Genomic DNA, 27,347 nt, shown 5'->3' on the forward strand with positions numbered 1-27,347 from the left:
CAATATCAGGAAGAAGGAACACGAGAAGCTGGAGAAATACCAAGGGCTCAGAGAAGAGCTCGAGAGGATGTGGAGGGTGAAGGTAACAGTGGTCCCCGTGGTAATCGGAGCACTAGGTGCGGTGACTCCCAAGCTAGGCGAGTGGCTCCAGCAGATCCCGGGAACAACATCGGAGATCTCTGTCCAGAAGAGCGCAGTCCTGGGAACAGCTGAGATACTGCGCAGGACCCTCAAGCTCCCAGGCCTCTGGTAGAGGACCCGAGCTTGGAGGATAAACCGCCCGCAGGGGCGTGCTGGGTGTTTTATATATGTATATGTATATATATATATGTATATGCATGTATATTCAATTCAATTCAATTTTATTTATATAGCGCCAAATCACAACATAAGTCGCCTCAAGGCGCTTCATAGATACAGAGGAAAAACCCAACAATCATATGACCCCCTATGAGCAAGCACTTTGGCAACAGTGGGAAGGAAAAACTCCCTTTTAACAGGAAGAAACCTCCGGCAGAACCAGGCTCAGGGAGGGGCGGCCACCTGCTGCGACCGGTTGGGGTGAGAGAAGGAAGACAGGATAAAAGACATGCTGTGGAAGAGAGACAGAGGTTAATAACAGATATGATTCAATGCAGAGAGGTCTGTTAATACATAGTGAGCGAGAAAGGTGACTGGAAAGGAAAAACTCAATGCATCATGGGAATCCCCCGGCAGCCTATGTCTATTGCAGCATAACTAAGGGAGGATTCAGGGTTACCTGGTCCAGCCCTAACTATATGCTTTAGCAAAAAGGAAAGTTTTAAGCCTAATCTTGAAAGTAGAGATAGTGTCTGTCTCCTGAATCCAAACTGGAAGCTGGTTCCACAGAAGAGGGGCCTGAAAACTGAAGGCTCTCCCTCCCATTCTACTTTTAAATACTCTAGGAACAACAAGTAGGCCTGCAGAGCGAGAGCGAAGCGCTCTAATAGGGTGATATGGTACTACAAGGTCATTAAGATAAGATGGGGCCTGATTATTTAAGACCTTGTATGTGAGGAGCAGGATTTTGAATTCAATTCTGGATTTAACAGGAAGCCAATGAAGGGAAGCCAAAACAGGAGAAATATGCTCTCTCTTTCTAGTCCCTGTCAGTACTCTTGCTGCAGCATTTTGGATTAGCTGAAGGCTTTTCAGTGAGTTTTTTGGACATCCTGATAATAATGAATTACAGTAGTCCAGCCTGGAAGTAATAAATGCATGAACTAGTTTTTCAGTGTCACTCTGAGACAGGATATTTCTAATTTTAGAGATGCTGCGCAAATGGAAGAACGCAGTCTTACATATTTGTTTAATATGTGCATTGAAGGACATGTCCTGGTCAAAAATGACTCCAAGGTTCCTCACAGCGTTACTGGAGGCCAAGGTAATGCCATCCAGGGTAAGAATCTGGTTAGATACCATATTTCTAGGCTTTTCAGGGCCAAGTACAATAACCTCAGTTTTATCTGAATTAAGAAGCAGAAAGTTAGCGGCCATCCAGGTCTTTATGTCTGTAAGACATTCCTGCAGTTTAACTAATTGGTGTGCGTTATCTGGCTTCATGGACAGATAGAGCTGGGTGTCATCTGCATAGCAGTGAAAATGTATGCTATGTCTTCTAATGATACTGCCTAAGGGAAGCATGTATAATGTAAACAGAATTGGTCCTAGCACTGAACCCTGTGGAACTCCATAATTAACCTCAGTGTGTGAAGAGGACTCTCCATTTACATGAACAAATTGGAGTCTATTAGATAGATATGATACAAACCACTGCAGTGCAGTACCTGTAATACCTACAGCATGTTCTAATCGCTCTAATAGGATATTATGGTCGACAGTATCGAATGCTGCACTAAGGTCTAGCAGGACAAGCACAGAGATGAGTCCACTGTCAGAGGCCATAAGAAGATCATTTGTAACCTTCACTAAAGCTGTTTCTGTGCTGTGATGAGCTCTGAAACCTGACTGAAACTCTTCAAATAAACCATTCCTCTGCAGATGATCTGTTAGCTGTTTGACAACTACTCTTTCAAGGATTTTTGATATGAAAGGAAGGTTGGAGATTGGCCTATAATTAGCTAAGACTGCTGGGTCTAGAGATGGCTTTTTGAGTAAAGGTTTAACTACAGCTAGCTTGAAGGCCTGTGGTACGTAGCCGATCATTAGAGATAGGTTGATTATATTTAAGATCGAAGAATTAATTAATGGCAGGACTTCTTTGAGCAGTTTTGTAGGAATGGGGTCTAAAAGACACGTTGATGGTTTGGAGGAAGTAATTATTGAAGTTAACTCAGAAAGATCAATTAGAGAAAAAGAGTCTAACTTAACATCAATGGTACTAAGAGTAGCTGTAGATAATATTACATCTGTGGGATGATTACTGGTAATTTTTTCTCTAATGATAAAGATTTTATTTGTGAAGAAGTTCATGAAGTCATTACTAGTTAACGTTAAAGGGATTGTTGGCTCAAAAGAGCTCTGACTTTTTGTCAGCCTGGCTACAGTGCTGAAGAGAAATCTGGGGTTGTTCTTATTTTCTTCAATCAGTGATGAATAGTAAGATGTTCTGGCTTTGCGGAGGGCTTTCTTATAAAGCAGCAAACTATTTCTCCAGGCTAAATGATGATCCTCTAAATTTGTGACACGCCATTTCCTCTCCAGATTACGAGTCATCTGCTTTAGGGTACGTGTTTGAGAATTATACCACGGAGTCAGGTACTTCTGATTAGAGACCTTCGTTTTCACAAGAGCTACAGTATCCAGAGTCGTACGTAGTGAGGAGGTGAAATTATTAACAAGATAATCGACCTCTGTTGGGGTAGCGTTCAGATAGCTGCTCTGCTCTATGTTGGTACAGGGCATTGAAGATGATAACAGTGGGTGGATTATATTCTTAAACTTAGTTACAGCGCTTTCAGAAAGACATCTACTTTGATAAAGTCTACTCTCCACCGCTGTGTAATCAATTATTGTAAATGTAAATGTTATCAGGAAATGATCAGACAGGAGAGGGTTTGCAGGAAACACTGTTAAATGTTCAGTTTCTATGCCATATGTTAAAACAAGATCTAGAGTGTGATTAAAGTGGTGGGTGGGTTCTTTTACATTTTGAGAGAAACCAATTGAGTCTAATAACAGATTAAATGCCATGTTGAGGCTGTCATTTTTAGCATCTACATGGATGTTAAAATCACCCACAATAATTATTTTATCTGAGCTCAGAACTAAATTAGATATAAAGTCTGAGAAATCAGACAGAAACTCTGTGTAAGGCCCAGGTGGACGATAGATGATAACAAGTAAGACTGGTTTCTGAGTTTTACAGCTGGGGTGGACGAGGCTAAGCATCAGGCTTTCAAATGAATTAAAAGTCTGTCTTGGTCTTTCATTAATTAATAGGCTGGTGTGAAAAATTGCTGCCACACCGCCCCCTCGGCTTGTGCTTCGAGATTTCTGGTAGTTAGAATGACTCGGGGGTGTTGATTCATTTAAACTAACATAATCATCCTGCTGCAACCAGGTTTCTGTAAGGTAGAGTAAATCAATTTGTTGATCAATTATTAAGTCATGTACTAACAGAGACTTGGAGGAGAGAGACCTAATATTTAATAATCCACATTTCACTGTTTTACTCTTTGGTTCAGATGTGGATACTTTATTGTTCTTTCTTTGTAATTGTTTATGTTTAAGTTGTTTGTTGCTGGTTTTTAGTTAGTTTTTTGTCTGTTTGGGAGCCGACACAGTCTCTATGGAGATGTTTTTTTTTTTGTTTTTTTTTTGGGGGGGGTAGCAGGAGGAGAGAAGCTGCAGAGGGGCGTGTAAGACTGCAACTCTGCTTCCTGGTCCCAACTCTGGATAGTCATATTTTGGGGGGTTTAATAAATTTGTCCATATTTCTAGAAATGAGAGCTGCTCCATCCAAAGTGGGATGGATGCCGTCTCTCCTAACAAGACCAGGTTTCCTCCAGAAGGTTTGCCAATTATCTATGAAGCCCACATCGTTTCTGGGACACCACTCAGACAGCCAGCAATTTAAGGAGAACATGCGGCTAAACATGTCACTCCTGGTCTGATTGGGGAGGGGACCAGAGAAAACTACAGAGTCCGACATTGTTTTGGCAAAGTTGCACACCGATTCAATATTGATTTTAGTGACCTCCGATTGGCGTAACCGGGTGTCATTACTGCCGACGTGAATTATGATCTTACTGAATTTACGTAAGATCACATGTATGTATATGTATATATATGTATGTATATGTGTATATATGTATATGTGTATGTGTGTATATATGTATGTATGTATGTATGTATTTATATATATATATATATATATATATATATATATATACATATATACATATATATATACAACAACTGAGATAATTCATCCACAATACGAGGTTAGTCATTCATATACTGCTGCATGGGCTGGGCTGTAGTTACATCATAAGGGTTTAAAAATTGAGCTTTAAAATGATTGGCAGTAATAAAAGCCGAGGAAGGCCAACAGTGATCACTGACTGTTTTTAGGAGCTTTTTGAGATTAAATAGAAGAAAATACATAACATTAAACATGTTAACAACACAAAAGCCATATTGAACACAGACTACTTTAGGCCCGGAAGCAGGATTCGTCACGTCATCACTTAAAGACTGGCTACCTTTCTAATGTGAAGTTGTTGTCCCTTTCTCAGTCTTCTTGGCCTGCATGTTGGGCAGCACACCACCCTGAGCGATCGTCACTCAGCCCAGCAGCTTGTTCAGCTCTTCATCGTTGCGGACGGCCAGCTGCAGGTGGCGGGGGACGATTCTGGCAAGAGCATAGATTTGGTTTTGGCATTGGTGGGGGACGGATGATTCAACCACCGAACACTGCCCTGCTTTTGTCTTTGCTTCTTGATAAAAAGAGGAGAAATATACTTGCCTACATATGCTGTTCTACATGCTTTTAAACCATTTAAAAGTACAATTCATAGTTTTATATGTGAATTATATAATGTCAAATTACTATTAAACAAATGACTAAGAATTGTAGACTTTAGTTTACTTCAGCCATATTCCATCATAGTAAATCAGGTATCATACAAAATAAAATTAGCTTCAAATACAGTGATGACAATAAAAGAATATGACTTTAAGGACTTAACAACATTACTTCAGTTATAATACACCAACATCTCTTATACATTAGCACTAAGGGAACACTGAATGACCTGGTGGTTTTTGTCCATAAAACTACTCATCTAAGATTACCACAAAGTAAAAGATCTCTCAGCAACATTGTGCAACATTTTATGCACACTATTGCCCCTATCAAATAAGTGAGCTGGGATTTTTTTATTCTAAACATGAACTCCTGTTACAGCAACAGACATGGACTACTGGTGCCCCACACAACAACTCAATGTCCACTATGTGAAGGAGCCAAACACATGCCTGCTCCTCTCGTTAACTGAGATAAACTGCTGGCATATTGGTTTTATATACTGTCCAGTCTCTCCTGGTGAACATGGCCTACAGTAGCATTGTTTAATCTCATTTGAGTCATTGTTGATCTCGTTTTTAGTCTTGTGAGAGCACTGAAGCTTCTTTCAGCCTCAGCCGAGGATACTGGGATGACTAAAAGCAGCCTGACAATTGTCACGATAATAAATACTAGTTAATCTATAGCACCAAATCATCAGTCAGTCACCCGTGACCTCGCCTCTTCACCTCAGTCCGAGCTACAACATGGCAGAGCTGCCTCTGTCACCTAATAAATAACAGGGAGACATTCCAAATACATGCAGTCACACATGTGCTTCAAAAACAGTAATGAACCACCAAGTCATCCTCCAATTTCACCTGTGATCTTGTATCACCATTACTCTCTGTTGGTTCTTCTATCACCTGACAAATAGGACATACATGACAATAAGAATAAAATGGGTAGCTGCTTCAGTGTTTCTGTCACTTTGTGTAGATCTTGACTCATCAGTAATGTTTGTAAGGTGAGTGCATTTTTAAAACAGTTTGTGCAAACTGCACTACAAGGTGGAATATTTGCAGAAGCATGACGACCTCATGATATTTTGTCTCAAAAATTAACCCTATGACTATGTCAGTACCATTAGGATGAAATTGTGTCACCAACATTTTAACATTAGACATAAATTTAACAGCCTCTGTACACTAATGTTAACATGTTAGGCTTACTGGCATGTCCATAGTATTTATAAAAAAAAAAAAAAAAAAAAAAAAAAAGTAAATAAGTAAAGGAGGGAGACATTTAAGGATAGAACAATTCATGCTAAAAATTAATGAAGCATTTTTGTAACTGAAGTCAGTGATTTCCACGTTCATGCCGACTGTAGTTTCTGGTATAGAAAGAGCATGAAGATTAAAGTGTGAGTATAATATTGATGTAATAGTAAGAAAGGAGCGAGCTCTTGGTGGGAGGGAGGTGGCTCTGAAAAGAGCCGTTGTTTGTAGGTGAGCGAGTAGCTTAAGCTCTCTCTCCGCGGATGCGGCGAGCCAGCTGGATGTCTTTGGGCATGATGGTGACCCGCTTGGCGTGGATGGCGCACAGGTTTGTGTCCTCGAAGAGACCGACCAGGTAAGCCTCACTGGCCTCTTGCAGAGCCATAACGGCAGAGCTCTGGAAGCGCAGGTCGGTCTTGAAGTCCTGAGCGATCTCGCGGACCAGGCGCTGGAAGGGCAGCTTGCGGATGAGCAGCTCGGTGGATTTCTGGTAACGGCGGATCTCGCGCAGAGCCACGGTACCGGGCCTGTAACGGTGAGGCTTCTTGACGCCTCCGGTGGCCGGGGCGCTCTTACGGGCAGCCTTAGTGGCGAGCTGCTTCCTGGGGGCTTTGCCGCCAGTAGACTTGCGAGCGGTCTGCTTGGTTCTTGCCATTGTTTCTCACTTTTCTTTTCCTGTGTTAAGGGCAGATTTTGTAGCAAACAGAGGAGACTCGCTGCTCTTAAACTGTGTGTGTCTGTGACGCGGTGCCTCCCCGGCTCATGATTGGTGAGGGGCTCCACGTGGTGCTCAGCACCGTTCAGAGGAGCACCGCCCCGCCTCGGTGTGTGCTGCTCATTGGAGAAAAGTGCATTGAAATTGCGCGCTGCCGCAAGCCTCTCTGCGATTGGTGCGTGACGAAGCTGCGCGCGCTCTGCGGAAATATAAGCGAGGCTTTGAGCCGATCAGGCCACATTTCTTTTGAGTGTTGATACTACGAAGAGAAGAACCTGTCAAAATGAGTGGACGCGGAAAGACTGGAGGCAAAGCCAGAGCTAAGGCCAAGACTCGCTCATCCCGTGCCGGGCTTCAGTTCCCCGTGGGTCGTGTCCACAGACTGCTGCGCAAAGGCAACTATGCGGAGCGTGTGGGAGCTGGCGCCCCCGTTTACCTGGCAGCTGTGCTCGAGTACCTGACCGCTGAGATCTTGGAGCTGGCTGGCAACGCGGCCCGCGACAACAAGAAGACTCGTATCATCCCACGTCACCTGCAGCTGGCTGTGCGCAACGACGAGGAGCTCAACAAACTCCTGGGGGGAGTCACCATCGCTCAAGGTGGTGTGCTGCCCAACATCCAGGCTGTGCTGCTGCCCAAGAAGACCGAGAAGCCCGCCAAGGCCAAGTAAATGCAAAGCGTTCGGCTTCACCAAAAAACGGCTCTTTTAAGAGCCACACACTCCTATCTGAGCAAACCTCCTTCTTGCTGTTACTGTCTGTAACTGGGATATGTAGATTATGCATCTTGATTTATTTTGAAATGTACGTTCATTCATATCACCTTACATGGTCAGGGACTGAAATCCACCTTCAAAATATACTATCATGAGTGCTTAAGCAGTGTTTGTTTTATTCACAAGAATAGAGGGTCTTAGTATAAAGTCAAAATAAAAAAAGTCAAAAGCTCTCAGTCTCTCCTGCTGTGTGGTTAAGGCTCATGCCTTGTTCAACCTCATTTACATTAGGGATCAGCTGTTAAGCGCTGCTGCAGGGTGCAGCTGGGCTACCGGCAGACAGACCCTACATCCCCAGTGAGGGAAGGAAACGGGTGACGTCTCCCGAGGACACCTCGGATAAAGTACAAGAGATACAATCAGTGCTTTGTCAGTGTTTACTCAGCAGTCAAGGACAGCAATATTTGCATAGTATTTTTACTGACATGTAGTGCACATATGTTTTGGGCAAAAACATTTTTGAATATTAAAATATGAACATTTGTAACAAAAAATTGACAAATTAGCCAGTTCCAATGTAAAACTTTATCTGCCTATTTAAAAAAAGAAGATAATCTTCTCACAAACTGGTGTTTGATTTTGAAACAGGAAAAAAGTGGGGAAACAACTGAAAAGACTAACATTTGAATAAAACCTGAAACCAAGTAAATACTTTCTATGCTGCCTTATGGTAAACTTTGGTAATATTGATAAAGAACAACACTGGCTGACGATGAAATACAGTCAGCTGGCATGGTGACACTGCCAGTATTAACCTGCAGGGCTGGACTGGGACAGAAAATCGGGCATTTTGACTACAGACCGGCCCACCAGGTATTAAAGCCATAAAGCCTTTGAATGAAAACAAACGCTGTTGTGACAGTGATGTACACTGTCTTGTTGGTATATGTATGATTTCTATACATTTGACATCAGATAAAAACTTTGGTTGTAAGATTTAGATAATTATTTAATAAAAGCGAGATATTTTAAATGAGAATAAGAAAGAAAAGTATTTCTTTGTGCCCCCCTCTCCCTGTTAATGCCCTACCTGGCCCCCTGGCAACACTTTCCTAGACCCGCCCCTGCACAGTTACCAGCTGTCAGCTACCTAAAAAAGGATCCTGGGGTTATTTGTCTCTCAGAAACAGCTCATAACTTCCCTTCAACTCATTCATGTCACCTAAAAGGTAAACCTGTTTCTCCATCACCTGTTCAACTCTGATGGTTCAGTAAGGACATCTCCTGGTTTCATCTTCATGTTTCCCTCTCACCACATATCCAAACCGACATCATGACCAGCAGCTTTACAGCTGTGGCTCCAGCAAACATCAGCTGATACTGGAAATTAATATTAAATAAATTCTAACAACAGCTGATCAAGCTTAAACGTGCTGCTGTTGTTTAGCGCGACATCTGCTGGTTTCCTCTTTCTGGCACAAAGTGGGCGATAAACAAACAAGAGAGAAAAGCTGATCAGCTCATCATTGATCAGTTTCATGATTGAAGTAGCAACAGAAGAGGGAGGGGGAGATGAGAGAAGAGGCAGCTGTGCAGCGTAAACACACAGAATAAATCCAGCTTTGTCTTTTTCCATTCTAGCTAAAGTTCGGGACAAACTGCGTCTCTTCTCAGCTCAATACCAAACGCATAATATTTTCTCTGAATGAGGGACCATTCCATTTTTAAGGAGCCGTTGGCAACTCTACTAACTAACTAACCTTATCAATAAAATAAAGTTCACTATCAGTAACATCATAGCAACTGAACAGCTGTACAGAAACTCCGTCATGCTAGCTCGGGCAGTATGAGTTATTGCAACTGACGGTAAAAAGTCAGCACAACAAAAATAAACTCCACCTAAACTTGGTTTATATCTGACCCAGATAGACTGCAGCTCATAACTTCTTACCTGAAGTTCAGTTCACCTGACACTCGGACTGGCGGCTGCCTCGGGTCTCTCCTCCTCCTGCCTCCCCTTTCCTCATCCACCTGCTGGCCTCTGTGGAAGCTCCGCCATAGCCACCACCAAACAACTGAGTTATTTTTACACATCGACCTGCATCTGGCCAATCCACCACCTCTCATTGTTCATGCCCTTAATAAAATAAAATAAAAAAACAAGTCACCGGGCATATGCCCAGTATGCCCGATGGCCAGTCCAGCTATGTTAACCTGAAACCAAATCTGCAGCTCCATACAGCAATGTTACGACTTAGATTATATCTTATAACTCATAACTCTTATGTTAGCTCCCCTCAGCAGCATACTGTCTGAAATATTCGACGGCTGCAATAATTCTTTAAGTGTTATTTTTTCCTTGGTATTCTAATTTCACCGAAGTTTACTAAACTCAACAAACTTAATATTACTTACCGGGACATTTATTCTGTCCTCATTTTCTTTCACCGAAAAATTGTTTCCTGCAGTGCCGTCTTTCCTGCTTGGCTCTCCTACCTTTGCTAACGTGATGCACATAGCGCAGAAGCAGATGCTGCATTCACTTACACTCGGATATCTGAGCTTCACCGTGAAAACATAATCTGACATTTGATATTTGATTGAATTGTATTGTTTTGCCTTTGGGGTGGCCAGTCTGGTTGGGGGGGGGGTGGCCTGTGCCCCCCCCCAGGCCACCCCGCTGGACACGCCATTGTATGTGACCCTATCATACAAGAAATACACCTTTAAAAGTTATCACCTACATTTTAAAATATTCTGTTAAAAAACAACAAATGTGATGGAAAATATTACGGTTATAGATGCATGTTATTATCTATATATGAGATATGTTTCACTTGTATTTTTATTTTTTTGAAAGCCTTGGAAGTACAATGTATAGTTTATTGATACCTAGCCAATATAATCCATTTGAAATGCTTTACTCAACAACCTTACCTGACTAAATCTAGGCCAGCTGAATTGATATTCAGTGATTTTAGGGACACACATTTTACTCCAAGCTGAACCCAGACAGCTATTTATTTTACCATGTATTTATTTCATTACTAATTTCATAACCAATTTGATTCATGTACATTTGAACAAATTGAGTTCTGTTGGGTTAAGGGTGCGGGGAAATCTATTATTTCAAAATACAATGTTGAGGTGTACTTCTTGACCTCACCGATCCTTTTGATATCCCAGCTTAAGAAGAGTCCGGGGCTGGCCTGTGTCCCCCTTCTCAGTAGTTTTCCACTAATTCTATTGTTCAGTGTCGGGGGGTTGTCCTCTCCCCAGCTAGGCTGTGGGGGTCTGCCTGTTGTAAAATGAGTGTTACACAGTTACTAGCCAGGCTTTATGGCTTTAATACCTGGTGGGCCGGTCTGTAGTCAAAATGCCCGATTTTCTGTCCCAGTCCAGCCCTGCAGGTTAATACTGGCAGTGTCACCATGCCAGCTGACTGTATTTCATCGTCAGCCAGTGTTGTTCTTTATCAATATTACCAAAGTTTACCATAAGGCAGCATAGAAAGTATTTACTTGGTTTCAGGTTTTATTCAAATGTTAGTCTTTTCAGTTGTTTCCCCACTTTTTTCCTGTTTCAAAATCAAACACCAGTTTGTGAGAAGATTATCTTCTTTTTTTAAATAGGCAGATAAAGTTTTACATTGGAACTGGCTAATTTGTCAATTTTTTGTTACAAATGTTCATATTTTAATATTCAAAAATGTTTTTGCCCAAAACATATGTGCACTACATGTCAGTAAAAATACTATGCAAATATTGCTGTCCTTGACTGCTGAGTAAACACTGACAAAGCACTGATTGTATCTCTTGTACTTTATCCGAGGTGTCCTCGGGAGACGTCACCCGTTTCCTTCCCTCACTGGGGATGTAGGGTCTGTCTGCCGGTAGCCCAGCTGCACCCTGCAGCAGCGCTTAACAGCTGATCCCTAATGTAAATGAGGTTGAACAAGGCATGAGCCTTAACCACACAGCAGGAGAGACTGAGAGCTTTTGACTTTTTTTATTTTGACTTTATACTAAGACCCTCTATTCTTGTGAATAAAACAAACACTGCTTAAGCACTCATGATAGTATATTTTGAAGGTGGATTTCAGTCCCTGACCATGTAAGGTGATATGAATGAACGTACATTTCAAAATAAATCAAGATGCATAATCTACATATCCCAGTTACAGACAGTAACAGCAAGAAGGAGGTTTGCTCAGATAGGAGTGTGTGGCTCTTAAAAGAGCCGTTTTTTGGTGAAGCCGAACGCTTTGCATTTACTTGGCCTTGGCGGGCTTCTCGGTCTTCTTGGGCAGCAGCACAGCCTGGATGTTGGGCAGCACACCACCTTGAGCGATGGTGACTCCCCCCAGGAGTTTGTTGAGCTCCTCGTCGTTGCGCACAGCCAGCTGCAGGTGACGTGGGATGATACGAGTCTTCTTGTTGTCGCGGGCCGCGTTGCCAGCCAGCTCCAAGATCTCAGCGGTCAGGTACTCGAGCACAGCTGCCAGGTAAACGGGGGCGCCAGCTCCCACACGCTCCGCATAGTTGCCTTTGCGCAGCAGTCTGTGGACACGACCCACGGGGAACTGAAGCCCGGCACGGGATGAGCGAGTCTTGGCCTTAGCTCTGGCTTTGCCTCCAGTCTTTCTTTTTCTTTTTTTTTTAACTTTATTTAAAGTAAACAAGTTTACATATAAAATGCACATACACATACAATTACAACCTTGAGCACATACAAAAGGGAGAAACAAGGAGGAAAATCTAGCATCTGAGTCCACACAACGCTCACAAGACTTACAGTTTTAATTCGTTCCAGGGGAAAACTTTCCCAAGTTTCAGGTCCATTGTTCGTCTTCTCCGAAGGTCTGTAATGATATGTTTACTCACCACATCACTACCTATCATCTTTTGTTCTAACACTCCTTTGGTACGGGTTTTCCAAATATGTGTGTTTATCACACACATTACTAACCAAAAGAGTCTCCTTTTGTCGTCACACATTTTTTCTTTAAACAAACCATATTTAACTGCTTTAATATTAACATCCACATCATAGCCAATTTCTGTCATTTTCTGCCTGATCTCAGTTGTCCTATAACAATCCAATAGGAGATGTTCTAGGGTCTCATCTTCATCACAACCTGTCATAGGGCATTTCATGGTGGTAACAAAACAACTCCATTTTACCACCGCTCTCACAGGGAGGCGCCCGAGCGAGATGAGCCATACCACGTCTCTCATGCTTTCAGATAATAATTTGTCTTGTATATTTTTAACTATTGAAAGGTTTTCATCTTCATTTGCATACTTATATTGAATTACACCTTCATTTTTGGTTTCATTAATTTTTTTATAGATATTTTTCGTATTATCTTGGAGAAAATTTAAACCATAATGTTCCCATTGACTTGATAAGTCACCGAACATAAGTCTGTGGTATGGAACACCCGCTCTGGCCCTGCCCCTTTTCTTTTGCCACAATTGCTCCTTCCCTCGAACCCACGGGGCACCCCGAGAAATTGCGCTTTGAGTAATTTTTATAAAAGGAATTCGCAAAACAATCTCTAAGTCTGGGGCTCCCAAGCCCCCGTGCTTCCTACTCTTGTACATAAATTTTCTCTTAGTCACTTCTCGATTGGATCCCCAGATAAATTTAATGCACATCTTACTTATTTTCATTACAGTTGTTCTCGGGGGAGGAAAAATTGCGGCAAGGAAAAGAAGTTTTGAAATTATGTGTGTTTTTACAATATTAATACGTGTTTTATAATTTGTATCTTTATTTTCCCATTTCATAATTTCCATTTTAATTTCATTTTCTTTCTTATTCCAATTTAGTAAACTAGAGTCAGTATTATCAATCCATATACCCAGAATTTTAATCTCCCTACAAAGAGAGATCATCATTTTAGGTTGTCTGGTCGGATGTCCAAGCCACACCCCTTCAGTTTTGTCTTGGTTCAGTTTGGCACCTGATGCCTGTTCGTAGTGGTGTAATATCTCCATAACTGAAGACAGTTCGTTTTGGTTTCTAATTATCACCGTCACGTCATCTGCATACGCCAAAGCTGCGATTTTAAGGGATTTATCAAGGACGTATCCCTTGATCCGTTTATCATCATTTATCCTTTTCAATAAGGGATTAATTGCAAGGACATATAACGCAGCACTCAAAGGACATCCTTGTTTAACCCCGCACTCAGCACTAAAAGGGGATGAGAGCTTTCCATTTACCTTAACTTGCACTAGGGACTTTTTATAAATCAATTGGATAATAGAAATAAATTGGTCCGGAAAATTATAAGCTTTCATTACTTTCCATAAATAAGAGTGGGAAACAGAATCAAAAGCTCTCCTTTGATCTAATCCTAAAATGCAGAGTTCTGAATCCTTTCCATTATAAATAATTTCTCTTAACATACTTAAGTTATCCCACATCAATCGTCCCTTAATTGCGCATGTTTGTTCTTTTTCAATGATAATATCTAATACATCCTCTAGTCTAGACATAATTATTTTAGCAAAAATCTTATAATCTACATTCATTATTGTCAGTTGCCTATAATTGTTAATGTCTTCTCTATCACCTTTCTTATATAATAAACACATAACTCCTTCATAAAACGATTTACCCATTGTTTCTCTTTCTATTCCTTCATTAAAATACTGAGTTAATAATTCAGACAGTTCTTCACTCACAGTTTTGTAAAATTCAGAGGGGAGTCCATCCAGACCAGGTGTTTTATCGGTACTAAGTTGGTTAATTACTGACTCCACTTCCTCTCTTTTAATTTTTCCAATCAAAGTTTCATAAATGACAGAATCTAATGGTTCAACCTCACTCAAAAAATTGTTAATAGCGTCGCTGTTTGTAACTATGGATGAAAACATCTCCGAACAATAGTCTCTAATTACTTGTCTTTTCCCCTCTTCTTTAAAAACTGACTTTCCATGTTTATCCTTAATTGAGACAATAAAGTCATTCCGACTTTTCTTTTGATTATTAAGAATCATATAATCACTGTTCCCGTGAAAGTCAGTACGTCGCAACATATTAAATAAAACTTCTCTATTGACTCGATCAATGTCCTCTTTAAGAGACATCATTTGATTTTCCTCCTCCTCTTCCTTCTCCTTCTTATTTCTTAAATATATATATCTACTCACATCTTCATTATATTTTACATTCTTTGCATGATTTATTTCTCTCGCTTTAAATTTAAAAAATTGACACATACGTCGTTTAAGAAGCTCCCAAAGTTCCGAGAAAGAAGTAGTAAAAATCTTAAGATGTAATATTTTCCTAATTTCGGATTTAACTTCGGACACAAGCAACTCGTCTGCTAACAAGGATGTATTCAATTTCCAATAGTTCAAAAATTCATGGGGACAACACGACACTGTTGCCATAACCACCATATGATCAGAAAAGTCTGTTAAAAGAGTGTCATATTTCAGACCTTGAACATTATGTGATATGTAGAATCTATCAATCCTTGTTTTAGTAAACGAATCGAATCTAGTGTAATGGACGGTATGTGGATGCAAGTGCCTGTATAAATCACGGAGTGCTGCTTCCTTACAGACTTTAACCAACAATTTACTTTCCCGCAGTTCTCTAAATTTAACCTTGGATATTCTATCAGTTGCTTCAGTAACAATGTTAAAATCTCCACATAGAATTATATTAAAACCAATCTCTAATAAATACTTCAATTTTTTCAACAATTGTATCTTTTTCGTTCGTTCGGGTGCATTATAAACATTAATAATACGCAACCTTTGCCCGTAATAACAGCAATCAACAAGGAGGAGTCGTCCCGGTATTATGTCTCTTCTTTTGATTATATTCACCGCATCTTTTTTAAAGAAAATACCCACTCCGTCAGAGCTGTCTTCCCCTATCGATATTATTGAATGGGCAGTGTTCCACATTTTATTTAATTCACATACATCTACGTGTGTCTTTAATCTCATCTCTTGAAGGCACAAAATATCATAATCAAGTCTTTTTAAGAAATCAACCTTCCTTTTCCTGCTCTTATCTGATTGGAGACCTCTGACATTAAATGTTATTATTTTGATGTTACTCATAGGTTGACTAGAGGAGAGACCATCTCAGAAATATTACTCACGGAGGACTTGGTCTATTATCCTTCCGCTTATCTCTTCCAGAGCTAGAAGCAGAAACGCTCCTTTTTCTGCTTCCTCTCGTATCCTCGTTGACGAGCTCGTTGAGGGCTGGGTGACTTCCACTAAAGATGATCTTCCGTTTTACTTTCGTTTCCCCGGGCAGCGAAGCAAGAGCCAGAGATGCCGCCTCTGAGAGAGGGAAGGATCCATGGTCCTCGCTATCTCCGTCGTCCTCAGGCGTCTGCTCGCTGTCAATTTCTTCGTCGTCACTATCGCTTTCATTCTCGCCATCCGATGTCTCTATGATTAGGTTACCACCTAGCTCTTTATCACTCTCGTCGCTTGACTGAGACAGTGGAGATGGTAACTCATTTTGAACAGGGCTAGACTGGGTATCCTGTTCATCCACTTGTGGATTGTCCAATCCAGGCGAAACTGGGAGTGACAGTGAGGTAGTTGTCGGAGGAAGGTGGGGAGGAGTAGAGGGAGGGGGCTCTCTCACCTGGTCATTCACAGGGGGATCCAAGACTTGGGAAGGATCCACCAAAGAAGGAAAATCCATGGTGGAAGAAGGTCGAGGTTGTTGGGAAGATTTAAGTATATTCACAAAAGACTTGGGGCATTTAAAGAAAGTGTGCCCTTTCGCACCACAGAGGGAGCACTCACTTTCGTTTTGGCAAATTTTAGCCTTGTGGCCCAGCTCACCACATTTCCAACATTTGACAGTGGGGCATTCTCTCGCTTGGTGGTCTGGACCTTGGCAGGTGAAACACCTCACCGATTGGCCCGGATAAATAATCCTGCCATTGTAGGGGCCCAACGAGATGGAATTCGGAATAGAAATTATATGTCCAGCTTCGTCTCTACGCATCCGAACTTTGTATTTTCGGACTCCATACCAGAATCCGAATTTATCCACTGGCTTGACTGGGGGTTGAAGAATCTCGCAATACCTTTTAAGATATAACTCGATATCTTGGTCTGGAATCCTTCCAGTCCAGAACTTAACAACAAGAGTCACTACCTCTACCTGGACAGAAGACTCCACTTGCCAGTCTTTCCATTTCGGATGTGATGCGTTGGAAAGGGAGATCTCTAAGAAGCGACGTAAGGGTGCCTCTTCGGTGAAACACAGCTCAAAATCCCGTTTACTGGGGAGAGCAATGAAGGAGTATATGTCCTGCACATTCAGCCATGATGTTTGCAATATCAGCTCTTCAGCAACATAATCACGGGTCGGGGGGTCCCCGTCTCCGATGTACTTGAGTCTCACCCATAAATTGCTGAAGTTTGAAGCAAACGATAACGGGGCATACGGGGGCATGATTACATAACTAATAACCAATTACTCCGGTCTTTCCGCGTCCACTCATTTTGACAGGTTCTTCTCTTCGTAGTATCAACACTCAAAAGAAATGTGGCCTGATCGGCTCAAAGCCTCGCTTATATTTCCGCAGAGCGCGCGCAGCTTCGTCACGCACCAATCGCAGAGAGGCTTGCGGCAGCGCGCAATTTCAATGCACTTTTCTCCAATGAGCAGCACACACCGAGGCGGGGCGGTGCTCCTCTGAACGGTGCTGAGCACCACGTGGAGCCCCTCACCAATCATGAGCCGGGGAGGCACCGCGTCACAGACACACACAGTTTAAGAGCAGCGAGTCTCCTCTGTTTGCTACAAAATCTGCCCTTAACACAGGAAAAGAAAAGTGAGAAACAATGGCAAGAACCAAGCAGACCGCTCGCAAGTCTACTGGCGGCAAAGCCCCCAGGAAGCAGCTCGCCACTAAGGCTGCCCGTAAGAGCGCCCCGGCCACCGGAGGCGTCAAGAAGCCTCACCGTTACAGGCCCGGTACCGTGGCTCTGCGCGAGATCCGCCGTTACCAGAAATCCACCGAGCTGCTCATCCGCAAGCTGCCCTTCCAGCGCCTGGTCCGCGAGATCGCTCAGGACTTCAAGACCGACCTGCGCTTCCAGAGCTCTGCCGTTATGGCTCTGCAAGAGGCCAGTGAGGCTTACCTGGTCGGTCTCTTCGAGGACACAAACCTGTGCGCCATCCACGCCAAGCGGGTCACCATCATGCCCAAAGACATCCAGCTGGCTCGCCGCATCCGCGGAGAGAGAGCTTAAGCTACTCGCTCACCTACAAACAACGGCTCTTTTCAGAGCCACCTCCCTCCCACCAAGAGCTCGCTCCTTTCTTACTATTACATCAATATTATACTCACACTTTAATCTTCATGCTCTTTCTATACCAGAAACTACAGTCGGCATGAACGTGGAAATCACTGACTTCAGTTACAAAAATGCTTCATTAATTTTTAGCATGAATTGTTCTATCCTTAAATGTCTCCCTCCTTTACTTATTTACTTTTTTTTTTTTTTTTTTTTTTTTTTTTTTTATAAATACTATGGACATGCCAGTAAGCCTAACATGTTAACATTAGTGTACAGAGGCTGTTAAATTTATGTCTAATGTTAAAATGTTGGTGACACAATTTCATCCTAATGGTACTGACATAGTCATAGGGTTAATTTTTGAGACAAAATATCATGAGGTCGTCATGCTTCTGCAAATATTCCACCTTGTAGTGCAGTTTGCACAAACTGTTTTAAAAATGCACTCACCTTACAAACATTACTGATGAGTCAAGATCTACACAAAGTGACAGAAACACTGAAGCAGCTACCCATTTTATTCTTATTGTCATGTATGTCCTATTTGTCAGGTGATAGAAGAACCAACAGAGAGTAATGGTGATACAAGATCACAGGTGAAATTGGAGGATGACTTGGTGGTTCATTACTGTTTTTGAAGCACATGTGTGACTGCATGTATTTGGAATGTCTCCCTGTTATTTATTAGGTGACAGAGGCAGCTCTGCCATGTTGTAGCTCGGACTGAGGTGAAGAGGCGAGGTCACGGGTGACTGACTGATGATTTGGTGCTATAGATTAACTAGTATTTATTATCGTGACAATTGTCAGGCTGCTTTTAGTCATCCCAGTATCCTCGGCTGAGGCTGAAAGAAGCTTCAGTGCTCTCACAAGACTAAAAACGAGACCAACAATGACTCAAATGAGATTAAACAATGCTACTGTAGGCCATGTTCACCAGGAGAGACTGGACAGTATATAAAACCAATATGCCAGCAGTTTATCTCAGTTAACGAGAGGAGCAGGCATGTGTTTGGCTCCTTCACATAGTGGACATTGAGTTGTTGTGTGGGGCACCAGTAGTCCATGTCTGTTGCTGTAACAGGAGTTCATGTTTAGAATAAAAAAATCCCAGCTCACTTATTTGATAGGGGCAATAGTGTGCATAAAATGTTGCACAATGTTGCTGAGAGATCTTTTACTTTGTGGTAATCTTAGATGAGTAGTTTTATGGACAAAAACCACCAGGTCATTCAGTGTTCCCTTAGTGCTAATGTATAAGAGATGTTGGTGTATTATAACTGAAGTAATGTTGTTAAGTCCTTAAAGTCATATTCTTTTATTGTCATCACTGTATTTGAAGCTAATTTTATTTTGTATGATACCTGATTTACTATGATGGAATATGGCTGAAGTAAACTAAAGTCTACAATTCTTAGTCATTTGTTTAATAGTAATTTGACATTATATAATTCACATATAAAAATATGAATTGTACTTTTAAATGGTTTAAAAGCATGTAGAACAGCATATGTAGGCAAGTATATTTCTCCTCTTTTTATCAAGAAGCAAAGACAAAAGCAGGGCAGTGTTCGGTGGTTGAATCATCCGTCCCCCACCAATGCCAAAACCAAATCTATGCTCTTGCCAGAATCGTCCCCCGCCACCTGCAGCTGGCCGTCCGCAACGATGAAGAGCTGAACAAGCTGCTGGGCTGAGTGACGATCGCTCAGGGTGGTGTGCTGCCCAACATGCAGGCCAAGAAGACTGAGAAAGGGACAACAACTTCACATTAGAAAGGTAGCCAGTCTTTAAGTGATGACGTGACGAATCCTGCTTCCGGGCCTAAAGTAGTCTGTGTTCAATATGGCTTTTGTGTTGTTAACATGTTTAATGTTATGTATTTTCTTCTATTTAATCTCAAAAAGCTCCTAAAAACAGTCAGTGATCACTGTTGGCCTTCCTCGGCTTTTATTACTGCCAATCATTTTAAAGCTCAATTTTTAAACCCTTATGATGTAACTACAGCCCAGCCCATGCAGCAGTATATGAATGACTAACCTCGTATTGTGGATGAATTATCTCAGTTGTTGTATATATATATATATATATATATATATATATGTATATATATATACACATATATAAATACATACATACATACATACATATATACACACATACACATATACATATATACACATATACATACATATATATACATATACATACATGTGATCTTACGTAAATTCAGTAAGATCATAATTCACGTCGGCAGTAATGACACCCGGTTACGCCAATCGGAGGTCACTAAAATCAATATTGAATCGGTGTGCAACTTTGCCAAAACAATGTCGGACTCTGTAGTTTTCTCTGGTCCCCTCCCCAATCAGACCAGGAGTGACATGTTTAGCCGCATGTTCTCCTTAAATTGCTGGCTGTCTGAGTGGTGTCCCAGAAACGATGTGGGCTTCATAGATAATTGGCAAACCTTCTGGAGGAAACCTGGTCTTGTTAGGAGAGACGGCATCCATCCCACTTTGGATGGAGCAGCTCTCATTTCTAGAAATATGGACAAATTTATTAAACCCCCCAAAATATGACTATCCAGAGTTGGGACCAGGAAGCAGAGTTGCAGTCTTACACGCCCCTCTGCAGCTTCTCTCCTCCTGCTACCCCCCCCAAAAAAAAAACAAAAAAAAAAACATCTCCATAGAGACTGTGTCGGCTCCCAAACAGACAAAAAACTAACTAAAAACCAGCAACAAACAACTTAAACATAAACAATTACAAAGAAAGAACAATAAAGTATCCACATCTGAACCAAAGAGTAAAACAGTGAAATGTGGATTATTAAATATTAGGTCTCTCTCCTCCAAGTCTCTGTTAGTACATGACTTAATAATTGATCAACAAATTGATTTACTCTACCTTACAGAAACCTGGTTGCAGCAGGATGATTATGTTAGTTTAAATGAATCAACACCCCCGAGTCATTCTAACTACCAGAAATCTCGAAGCACAAGCCGAGGGGGCGGTGTGGCAGCAATTTTTCACACCAGCCTATTAATTAATGAAAGACCAAGACAGACTTTTAATTCATTTGAAAGCCTGATGCTTAGCCTCGTCCACCCCAGCTGTAAAACTCAGAAACCAGTCTTACTTGTTATCATCTATCGTCCACCTGGGCCTTACACAGAGTTTCTGTCTGATTTCTCAGACTTTATATCTAATTTAGTTCTGAGCTCAGATAAAATAATTATTGTGGGTGATTTTAACATCCATGTAGATGCTAAAAATGACAGCCTCAACATGGCATTTAATCTGTTATTAGACTCAATTGGTTTCTCTCAAAATGTAAAAGAACCCACCCACCACTTTAATCACACTCTAGATCTTGTTTTAACATATGGCATAGAAACTGAACATTTAACAGTGTTTCCTGAAAACCCTCTCCTGTCTGATCATTTCCTGATAACATTTACATTTACAATAATTGATTACACAGCGGTGGAGAGTAGACTTTATCAAAGTAGATGTCTTTCTGAAAGCGCTGTAACTAAGTTTAAGAATATAATCCACCCACTGTTATCATCTTCAATGCCCTGTACCAACATAGAGCAGAGCAGCTATCTGAACGCTACCCCAACAGAGGTCGATTATCTTGTTAATAATTTCACCTCCTCACTACGTACGACTCTGGATACTGTAGCTCTTGTGAAAACGAAGGTCTCTAATCAGAAGTACCTGACTCCGTGGTATAATTCTCAAACACGTACCCTAAAGCAGATGACTCGTAATCTGGAGAGGAAATGGCGTGTCACAAATTTAGAGGATCATCATTTAGCCTGGAGAAATAGTTTGCTGCTTTATAAGAAAGCCCTCCGCAAAGCCAGAACATCTTACTATTCATCACTGATTGAAGAAAATAAGAACAACCCCAGATTTCTCTTCAGCACTGTAGCCAGGCTGACAAAAAGTCAGAGCTCTTTTGAGCCAACAATCCCTTTAACGTTAACTAGTAATGACTTCATGAACTTCTTCACAAATAAAATCTTTATCATTAGAGAAAAAATTACCAGTAATCATCCCACAGATGTAATATTATCTACAGCTACTCTTAGTACCATTGATGTTAAGTTAGACTCTTTTTCTCTAATTGATCTTTCTGAGTTAACTTCAATAATTACTTCCTCCAAACCATCAACGTGTCTTTTAGACCCCATTCCTACAAAACTGCTCAAAGAAGTCCTGCCATTAATTAATTCTTCGATCTTAAATATAATCAACCTATCTCTAATGATCGGCTACGTACCACAGGCCTTCAAGCTAGCTGTAGTTAAACCTTTACTCAAAAAGCCATCTCTAGACCCAGCAGTCTTAGCTAATTATAGGCCAATCTCCAACCTTCCTTTCATATCAAAAATCCTTGAAAGAGTAGTTGTCAAACAGCTAACAGATCATCTGCAGAGGAATGGTTTATTTGAAGAGTTTCAGTCAGGTTTCAGAGCTCATCACAGCACAGAAACAGCTTTAGTGAAGGTTACAAATGATCTTCTTATGGCCTCTGACAGTGGACTCATCTCTGTGCTTGTCCTGCTAGACCTTAGTGCAGCATTCGATACTGTCGACCATAATATCCTATTAGAGCGATTAGAACATGCTGTAGGTATTACAGGTACTGCACTGCAGTGGTTTGTATCATATCTATCTAATAGACTCCAATTTGTTCATGTAAATGGAGAGTCCTCTTCACACACTGAGGTTAATTATGGAGTTCCACAGGGTTCAGTGCTAGGACCAATTCTGTTTACATTATACATGCTTCCCTTAGGCAGTATCATTAGAAGACATAGCATACATTTTCACTGCTATGCAGATGACACCCAGCTCTATCTGTCCATGAAGCCAGATAACGCACACCAATTAGTTAAACTGCAGGAATGTCTTACAGACATAAAGACCTGGATGGCCGCTAACTTTCTGCTTCTTAATTCAGATAAAACTGAGGTTATTGTACTTGGCCCTGAAAAGCCTAGAAATATGGTATCTAACCAGATTCTTACCCTGGATGGCATTACCTTGGCCTCCAGTAACGCTGTGAGGAACCTTGGAGTCATTTTTGACCAGGACATGTCCTTCAATGCACATATTAAACAAATATGTAAGACTGCGTTCTTCCATTTGCGCAGCATCTCTAAAATTAGAAATATCCTGTCTCAGAGTGACACTGAAAAACTAGTTCATGCATTTATTACTTCCAGGCTGGACTACTGTAATTCATTATTATCAGGATGTCCAAAAAACTCACTGAAAAGCCTTCAGCTAATCCAAAATGCTGCAGCAAGAGTACTGACAGGGACTAGAAAGAGAGAGCATATTTCTCCTGTTTTGGCTTCCCTTCATTGGCTTCCTGTTAAATCCAGAATTGAATTCAAAATCCTGCTCCTCACATACAAGGTCTTAAATAATCAGGCCCCATCTTATCTTAATGACCTTGTAGTACCATATCACCCTATTAGAGCGCTTCGCTCTCGCTCTGCAGGCCTACTTGTTGTTCCTAGAGTATTTAAAAGTAGAATGGGAGGGAGAGCCTTCAGTTTTCAGGCCCCTCTTCTGTGGAACCAGCTTCCAGTTTGGATTCAGGAGACAGACACTATCTCTACTTTCAAGATTAGGCTTAAAACTTTCCTTTTTGCTAAAGCATATAGTTAGGGCTGGACCAGGTAACCCTGAATCCTCCCTTAGTTATGCTGCAATAGACATAGGCTGCCGGGGGATTCCCATGATGCATTGAGTTTTTCCTTTCCAGTCACCTTTCTCGCTCACTATGTATTAACAGACCTCTCTGCATTGAATCATATCTGTTATTAACCTCTGTCTCTCTTCCACAGCATGTCTTTTATCCTGTCTTCCTTCTCTCACCCCAACCGGTCGCAGCAGGTGGCCGCCCCTCCCTGAGCCTGGTTCTGCCGGAGGTTTCTTCCTGTTAAAAGGGAGTTTTTCCTTCCCACTGTTGCCAAAGTGCTTGCTCATAGGGGGTCATATGATTGTTGGGTTTTTCCTCTGTATCTATGAAGCGCCTTGAGGCGACTTATGTTGTGATTTGGCGCTATATAAATAAAATTGAATTGAATTGAATATACATGCATATACATATATATATATACATATACATATATAAAACACCCAGCACGCCCCTGCGGGCGGTTTATCCTCCAAGCTCGGGTCCTCTACCAGAGGCCTGGGAGCTTGAGGGTCCTGCGCAGTATCTCAGCTGTTCCCAGGACTGCGCTCTTCTGGACAGAGATCTCCGATGTTGTTCCCGGGATCTGCTGGAGCCACTCGCCTAGCTTGGGAGTCACCGCACCTAGTGCTCCGATTACCACGGGGACCACTGTTACCTTCACCCTCCACATCCTCTCGAGCTCTTCTCTGAGCCCTTGGTATTTCTCCAGCTTCTCGTGTTCCTTCTTCCTGATATTGCTGTCATTCGGAACCGCTACATCGATCACTACGGCCGTCTTCTTCTGTTTATCTACCACCACTATGTCCGGTTGGTTAGCCACCACCATTTTGTCCGTCTGTATCTGGAAGTCCCACAGGATCTTAGCTCGGTCATTCTGCACCACCCTTGGGGGCATCTCCCATTTTGACCTCGGGACTTCCGGGTTATACTCGGCACAGATGTTCCTGTACACTATGCCGGCCACTTGGTTATGGCGCTCCATGTATGCCTTGCCTGCTAGCATCTTGCACCCTGCTGTTATGTGCTGGATTGTCTCTGGGACATCTTTATACAGCCTGCACCTGGGGTCTTGCCTGGTGTGATAGACCCCAGCCTCTATGGATCTTGTGCTCAGATATATACACATACACACACACGCTTTCAATTGTGTAATTTAAGTGATCTAGGTAGCTCTGTTTTTGAAGTTCAGTTAACACTAGAAATTTGTTTTGGAGTTTGTACATGTTTTGTCTCTAGGAGCCACCGCATATATTTATATACAAAAATAAATAGAACCACTTTTTTACGTTAGTAATTCCTTTTGTGCATAGTTTTATATTATTGCTAATAATAAATTAAAGCAACAAAATAACCCGAAGAGCCGGGTCTCTAACAAGAGCCAGAAATCCCATCACTAATGCTCGCACGTCAACATGGGCGGGTATCTCTCTCAGGTGCACCAGTGCAGTCCACCATCATGCAGTACAATATTTCCTACCTGACAATTCTCATCACCTAATGGCGTATAAGATATTCAGAGTGCAAAACAAAACACAAAAAGGCAGTAAAAAGTGACAAAAACAAAAAGATCGCAGAACAACGCTCTTAAAGAGAAGTGTGTGGCTCTTAAAAGAGCCGTTTGATGGATTAGGGCGACTGAGTTTAACCGCCAAAGCCGTACAGAGTGCGGCCCTGCCTCTTCAGAGCATACACCACATCCATGGCGGTCACAGTCTTCCTCTTAGCGTGCTCCGTGTAGGTAACAGCATCACGGATGACGTTCTCCAAAAACACCTTCAGCACTCCGCGGGTCTCCTCATAGATCAGACCGGAGATACGCTTCACTCCGCCACGGCGAGCCAGACGACGGATCGCGGGTTTGGTGATACCCTGGATGTTATCACGGAGCACCTTACGGTGACGCTTGGCGCCTCCTTTCCCGAGTCCTTTGCCACCTTTGCCTCTTCCACTCATGGTTATAATTTCTTCTCTGAACGAGCAAAGTCGAATGAAGTTAAACTCCACGGAGCCGTGTTATTATGTGTGCTCGGCGGACGTAAGAGAAAACAGACGGTGTGACGGCGACTCGAAGCTCAGCGGCTCCGCCCACTCTTCTATTTTCTAAATGTGGAAATGTGGTCTTTTGTTAAATGACAAATTAAGTCTAACCGAAGGGAGACTCACAATGTCTGAGTGGAGTTCACATTTTTATTTCAAACTAAACCCAAGTGTCCGTATTTGTAACAAAAACCACACACCCTCTTAACGTTTCACCCAGAGTCTAGCATAAGTGTTGAACTACATTAAAACGATTAACACATGTATAGATCACACACACACACACACGGAGGATGTCACTGTAGTTTGAAATGTGAAACTGAAACGAATCGCGTTTATTTATTGTATTTGTAATCCTGTCCAGGATTTTACGATCAGAATTGTGATTTGAAGCCAAACATTTGCCTCACCAGGATGAGCTCAATAAGCTCTTGTTCACATGTCATTATTTCTGAGAAACCCACAAGTGTATTTATTCAGTGCTTTTCGCAGACAAGGGACCACAAAACATGACCCCCCCCCCAAAAAAAAAAAACAAAACAAACCAAAAAAAACAACAAACAAACTACAAAACCAAACCAACCAAATAGTAATAATGCTAAATGATATAGTGATGGCGTTAGGACTGTTCTGGTCAGGTGGTCCATCGTTAAGTCCTTGAAATTTCTCTCTTCTTTTTTTATTCAAAGCATACAAGAGTAACACAAGCTGTAATTTATGTTTCACCATCATGACAGCTACAAATTAAATAAAGTCAGGACATGTACGCTTTAGAAGAGATGTGTGGCTCTGAAAAGAGCCGTTGTTCGGGATTAAGTAAAGATGCAGTTTACTTGGAGCTCGTGTACTTGGTGACGGCCTTTGTGCCCTCAGACACTGCGTGCTTGGCCAGCTCACCGGGGAGAAGCAGGCGAACTGCGGTCTGGATCTCCCTGGAAGTGATGGTGGAGCGCTTGTTGTAGTGGGCCAGGCGGGAGGCTTCAGCGGCGATACGCTCGAAGATGTCATTGACGAACGAATTCATGATGCTCATGGCCTTAGACGAGATGCCGGTGTCGGGGTGGACCTGCTTAAGCACCTTGTACACGTAGATGGCGTAGCTCTCCTTCCTGGTCTTTCTCTTCTTCTTGCCGCCCTTGCCGGCGGTCTTGGTCACGGCTTTCTTGGAGCCCTTTTTGGGCGCTGACTTGGCGGGTTCAGGCATTTTCTTACTTCACTTCCTCACAGCGGAGAATGTGCTCGTCAGCTGAGAGTGGCTCTTTTATTTCCGCTGTATGCAAATAAGGCTGTGCTGTTCCTCGCCTGTCATTGGCCGAGCTGTTGCTCAGGTTTACACAAAGGCACACAGTCAACAGTGAAAAAAAGCACTTGAAATCTTCCACGAATCTCATTATTTACATATGAATTAGAGAACATCACCTTAGTTTTTACTATTTTATGGCATTTTACGGATGCAATGTTTCCCCTCATAACGTCAGAGTTACAGGATATATTGTCCTGAAATTCTCAGGGCTTAAAACCCTTCAGGGTTCATTTTTACAAGTATCCTGTTTTATTGAGCTTTGTAAGAGGAAGTGAGTG

At 41.9% G+C, this 27,347-nt stretch overlaps 6 protein-coding genes across 6 annotated transcripts; 2 read left to right on the forward strand and 4 right to left on the reverse strand.

Moving 5' to 3' along the window:
* Nucleotides 1-6,301: 6,301 nt before the first annotated feature.
* On the reverse strand, nt 6,302-6,961 carry LOC146689366 (histone H3). Its single transcript, XM_085437731.1, has one exon. It carries the CDS (start codon nt 6,920-6,922, stop codon nt 6,512-6,514), a length of 411 nt encoding a protein of 136 aa, XP_085293857.1. The 5' UTR covers nt 6,923-6,961; the 3' UTR covers nt 6,302-6,511.
* Nucleotides 6,962-7,208: 247 nt separating this feature from the next.
* Nucleotides 7,209-7,921, forward strand: LOC146689367 (histone H2A-like). The gene has a single exon (XM_085437732.1). The coding sequence runs from the start codon at nt 7,266-7,268 to the stop codon at nt 7,650-7,652; it is 387 nt and encodes a 128-aa protein (XP_085293858.1). The 5' UTR covers nt 7,209-7,265; the 3' UTR covers nt 7,653-7,921.
* Nucleotides 7,922-11,698: 3,777 nt separating this feature from the next.
* On the reverse strand, nt 11,699-12,408 carry LOC146689368 (histone H2A-like). Its single transcript, XM_085437729.1, has one exon. It carries the CDS (start codon nt 12,403-12,405, stop codon nt 11,968-11,970), a length of 438 nt encoding a protein of 145 aa, XP_085293855.1. The 5' UTR covers nt 12,406-12,408; the 3' UTR covers nt 11,699-11,967.
* Nucleotides 12,409-17,503: 5,095 nt separating this feature from the next.
* Nucleotides 17,504-18,165, forward strand: LOC146689369 (histone H3). The gene has a single exon (XM_085437730.1). The coding sequence runs from the start codon at nt 17,543-17,545 to the stop codon at nt 17,951-17,953; it is 411 nt and encodes a 136-aa protein (XP_085293856.1). The 5' UTR covers nt 17,504-17,542; the 3' UTR covers nt 17,954-18,165.
* A 6,150-nt stretch (nt 18,166-24,315) lies between these two features.
* LOC146689370 (histone H4) lies at nt 24,316-25,700 on the reverse strand. The gene has a single exon (XM_085437152.1). It carries the CDS (start codon nt 25,680-25,682, stop codon nt 25,371-25,373), a length of 312 nt encoding a protein of 103 aa, XP_085293278.1. The 5' UTR covers nt 25,683-25,700; the 3' UTR covers nt 24,316-25,370.
* A 629-nt stretch (nt 25,701-26,329) lies between these two features.
* LOC146689371 (histone H2B 1/2) lies at nt 26,330-26,986 on the reverse strand. The gene has a single exon (XM_085436366.1). The coding sequence runs from the start codon at nt 26,968-26,970 to the stop codon at nt 26,596-26,598; it is 375 nt and encodes a 124-aa protein (XP_085292492.1). The 5' UTR covers nt 26,971-26,986; the 3' UTR covers nt 26,330-26,595.
* Between the last annotated feature and the right edge of the window lie 361 nt (nt 26,987-27,347).

This window comes from Copadichromis virginalis, linkage group LG17 (assembly GCF_057382275.1).
Source record: "Copadichromis virginalis isolate Kocher_CV1m ecotype Utaka linkage group LG17, C_Virginalis_male_GT1.1, whole genome shotgun sequence".
Lineage (NCBI taxonomy): Eukaryota > Metazoa > Chordata > Actinopteri > Cichliformes > Cichlidae > Copadichromis > Copadichromis virginalis.

Coding starts and splice junctions, on each gene's coding strand:
- LOC146689366 (XM_085437731.1), bottom strand. CDS start 6,922: ATGGCAAGAACCAAGCAGACCGCTCGCAAGTCTACTGGCGGCAAAGCC.
- LOC146689367 (XM_085437732.1), top strand. CDS start 7,266: ATGAGTGGACGCGGAAAGACTGGAGGCAAAGCCAGAGCTAAGGCCAAG.
- LOC146689368 (XM_085437729.1), bottom strand. CDS start 12,405: ATGTGTATGTGCATTTTATATGTAAACTTGTTTACTTTAAATAAAGTT.
- LOC146689369 (XM_085437730.1), top strand. CDS start 17,543: ATGGCAAGAACCAAGCAGACCGCTCGCAAGTCTACTGGCGGCAAAGCC.
- LOC146689370 (XM_085437152.1), bottom strand. CDS start 25,682: ATGAGTGGAAGAGGCAAAGGTGGCAAAGGACTCGGGAAAGGAGGCGCC.
- LOC146689371 (XM_085436366.1), bottom strand. CDS start 26,970: ATGCCTGAACCCGCCAAGTCAGCGCCCAAAAAGGGCTCCAAGAAAGCC.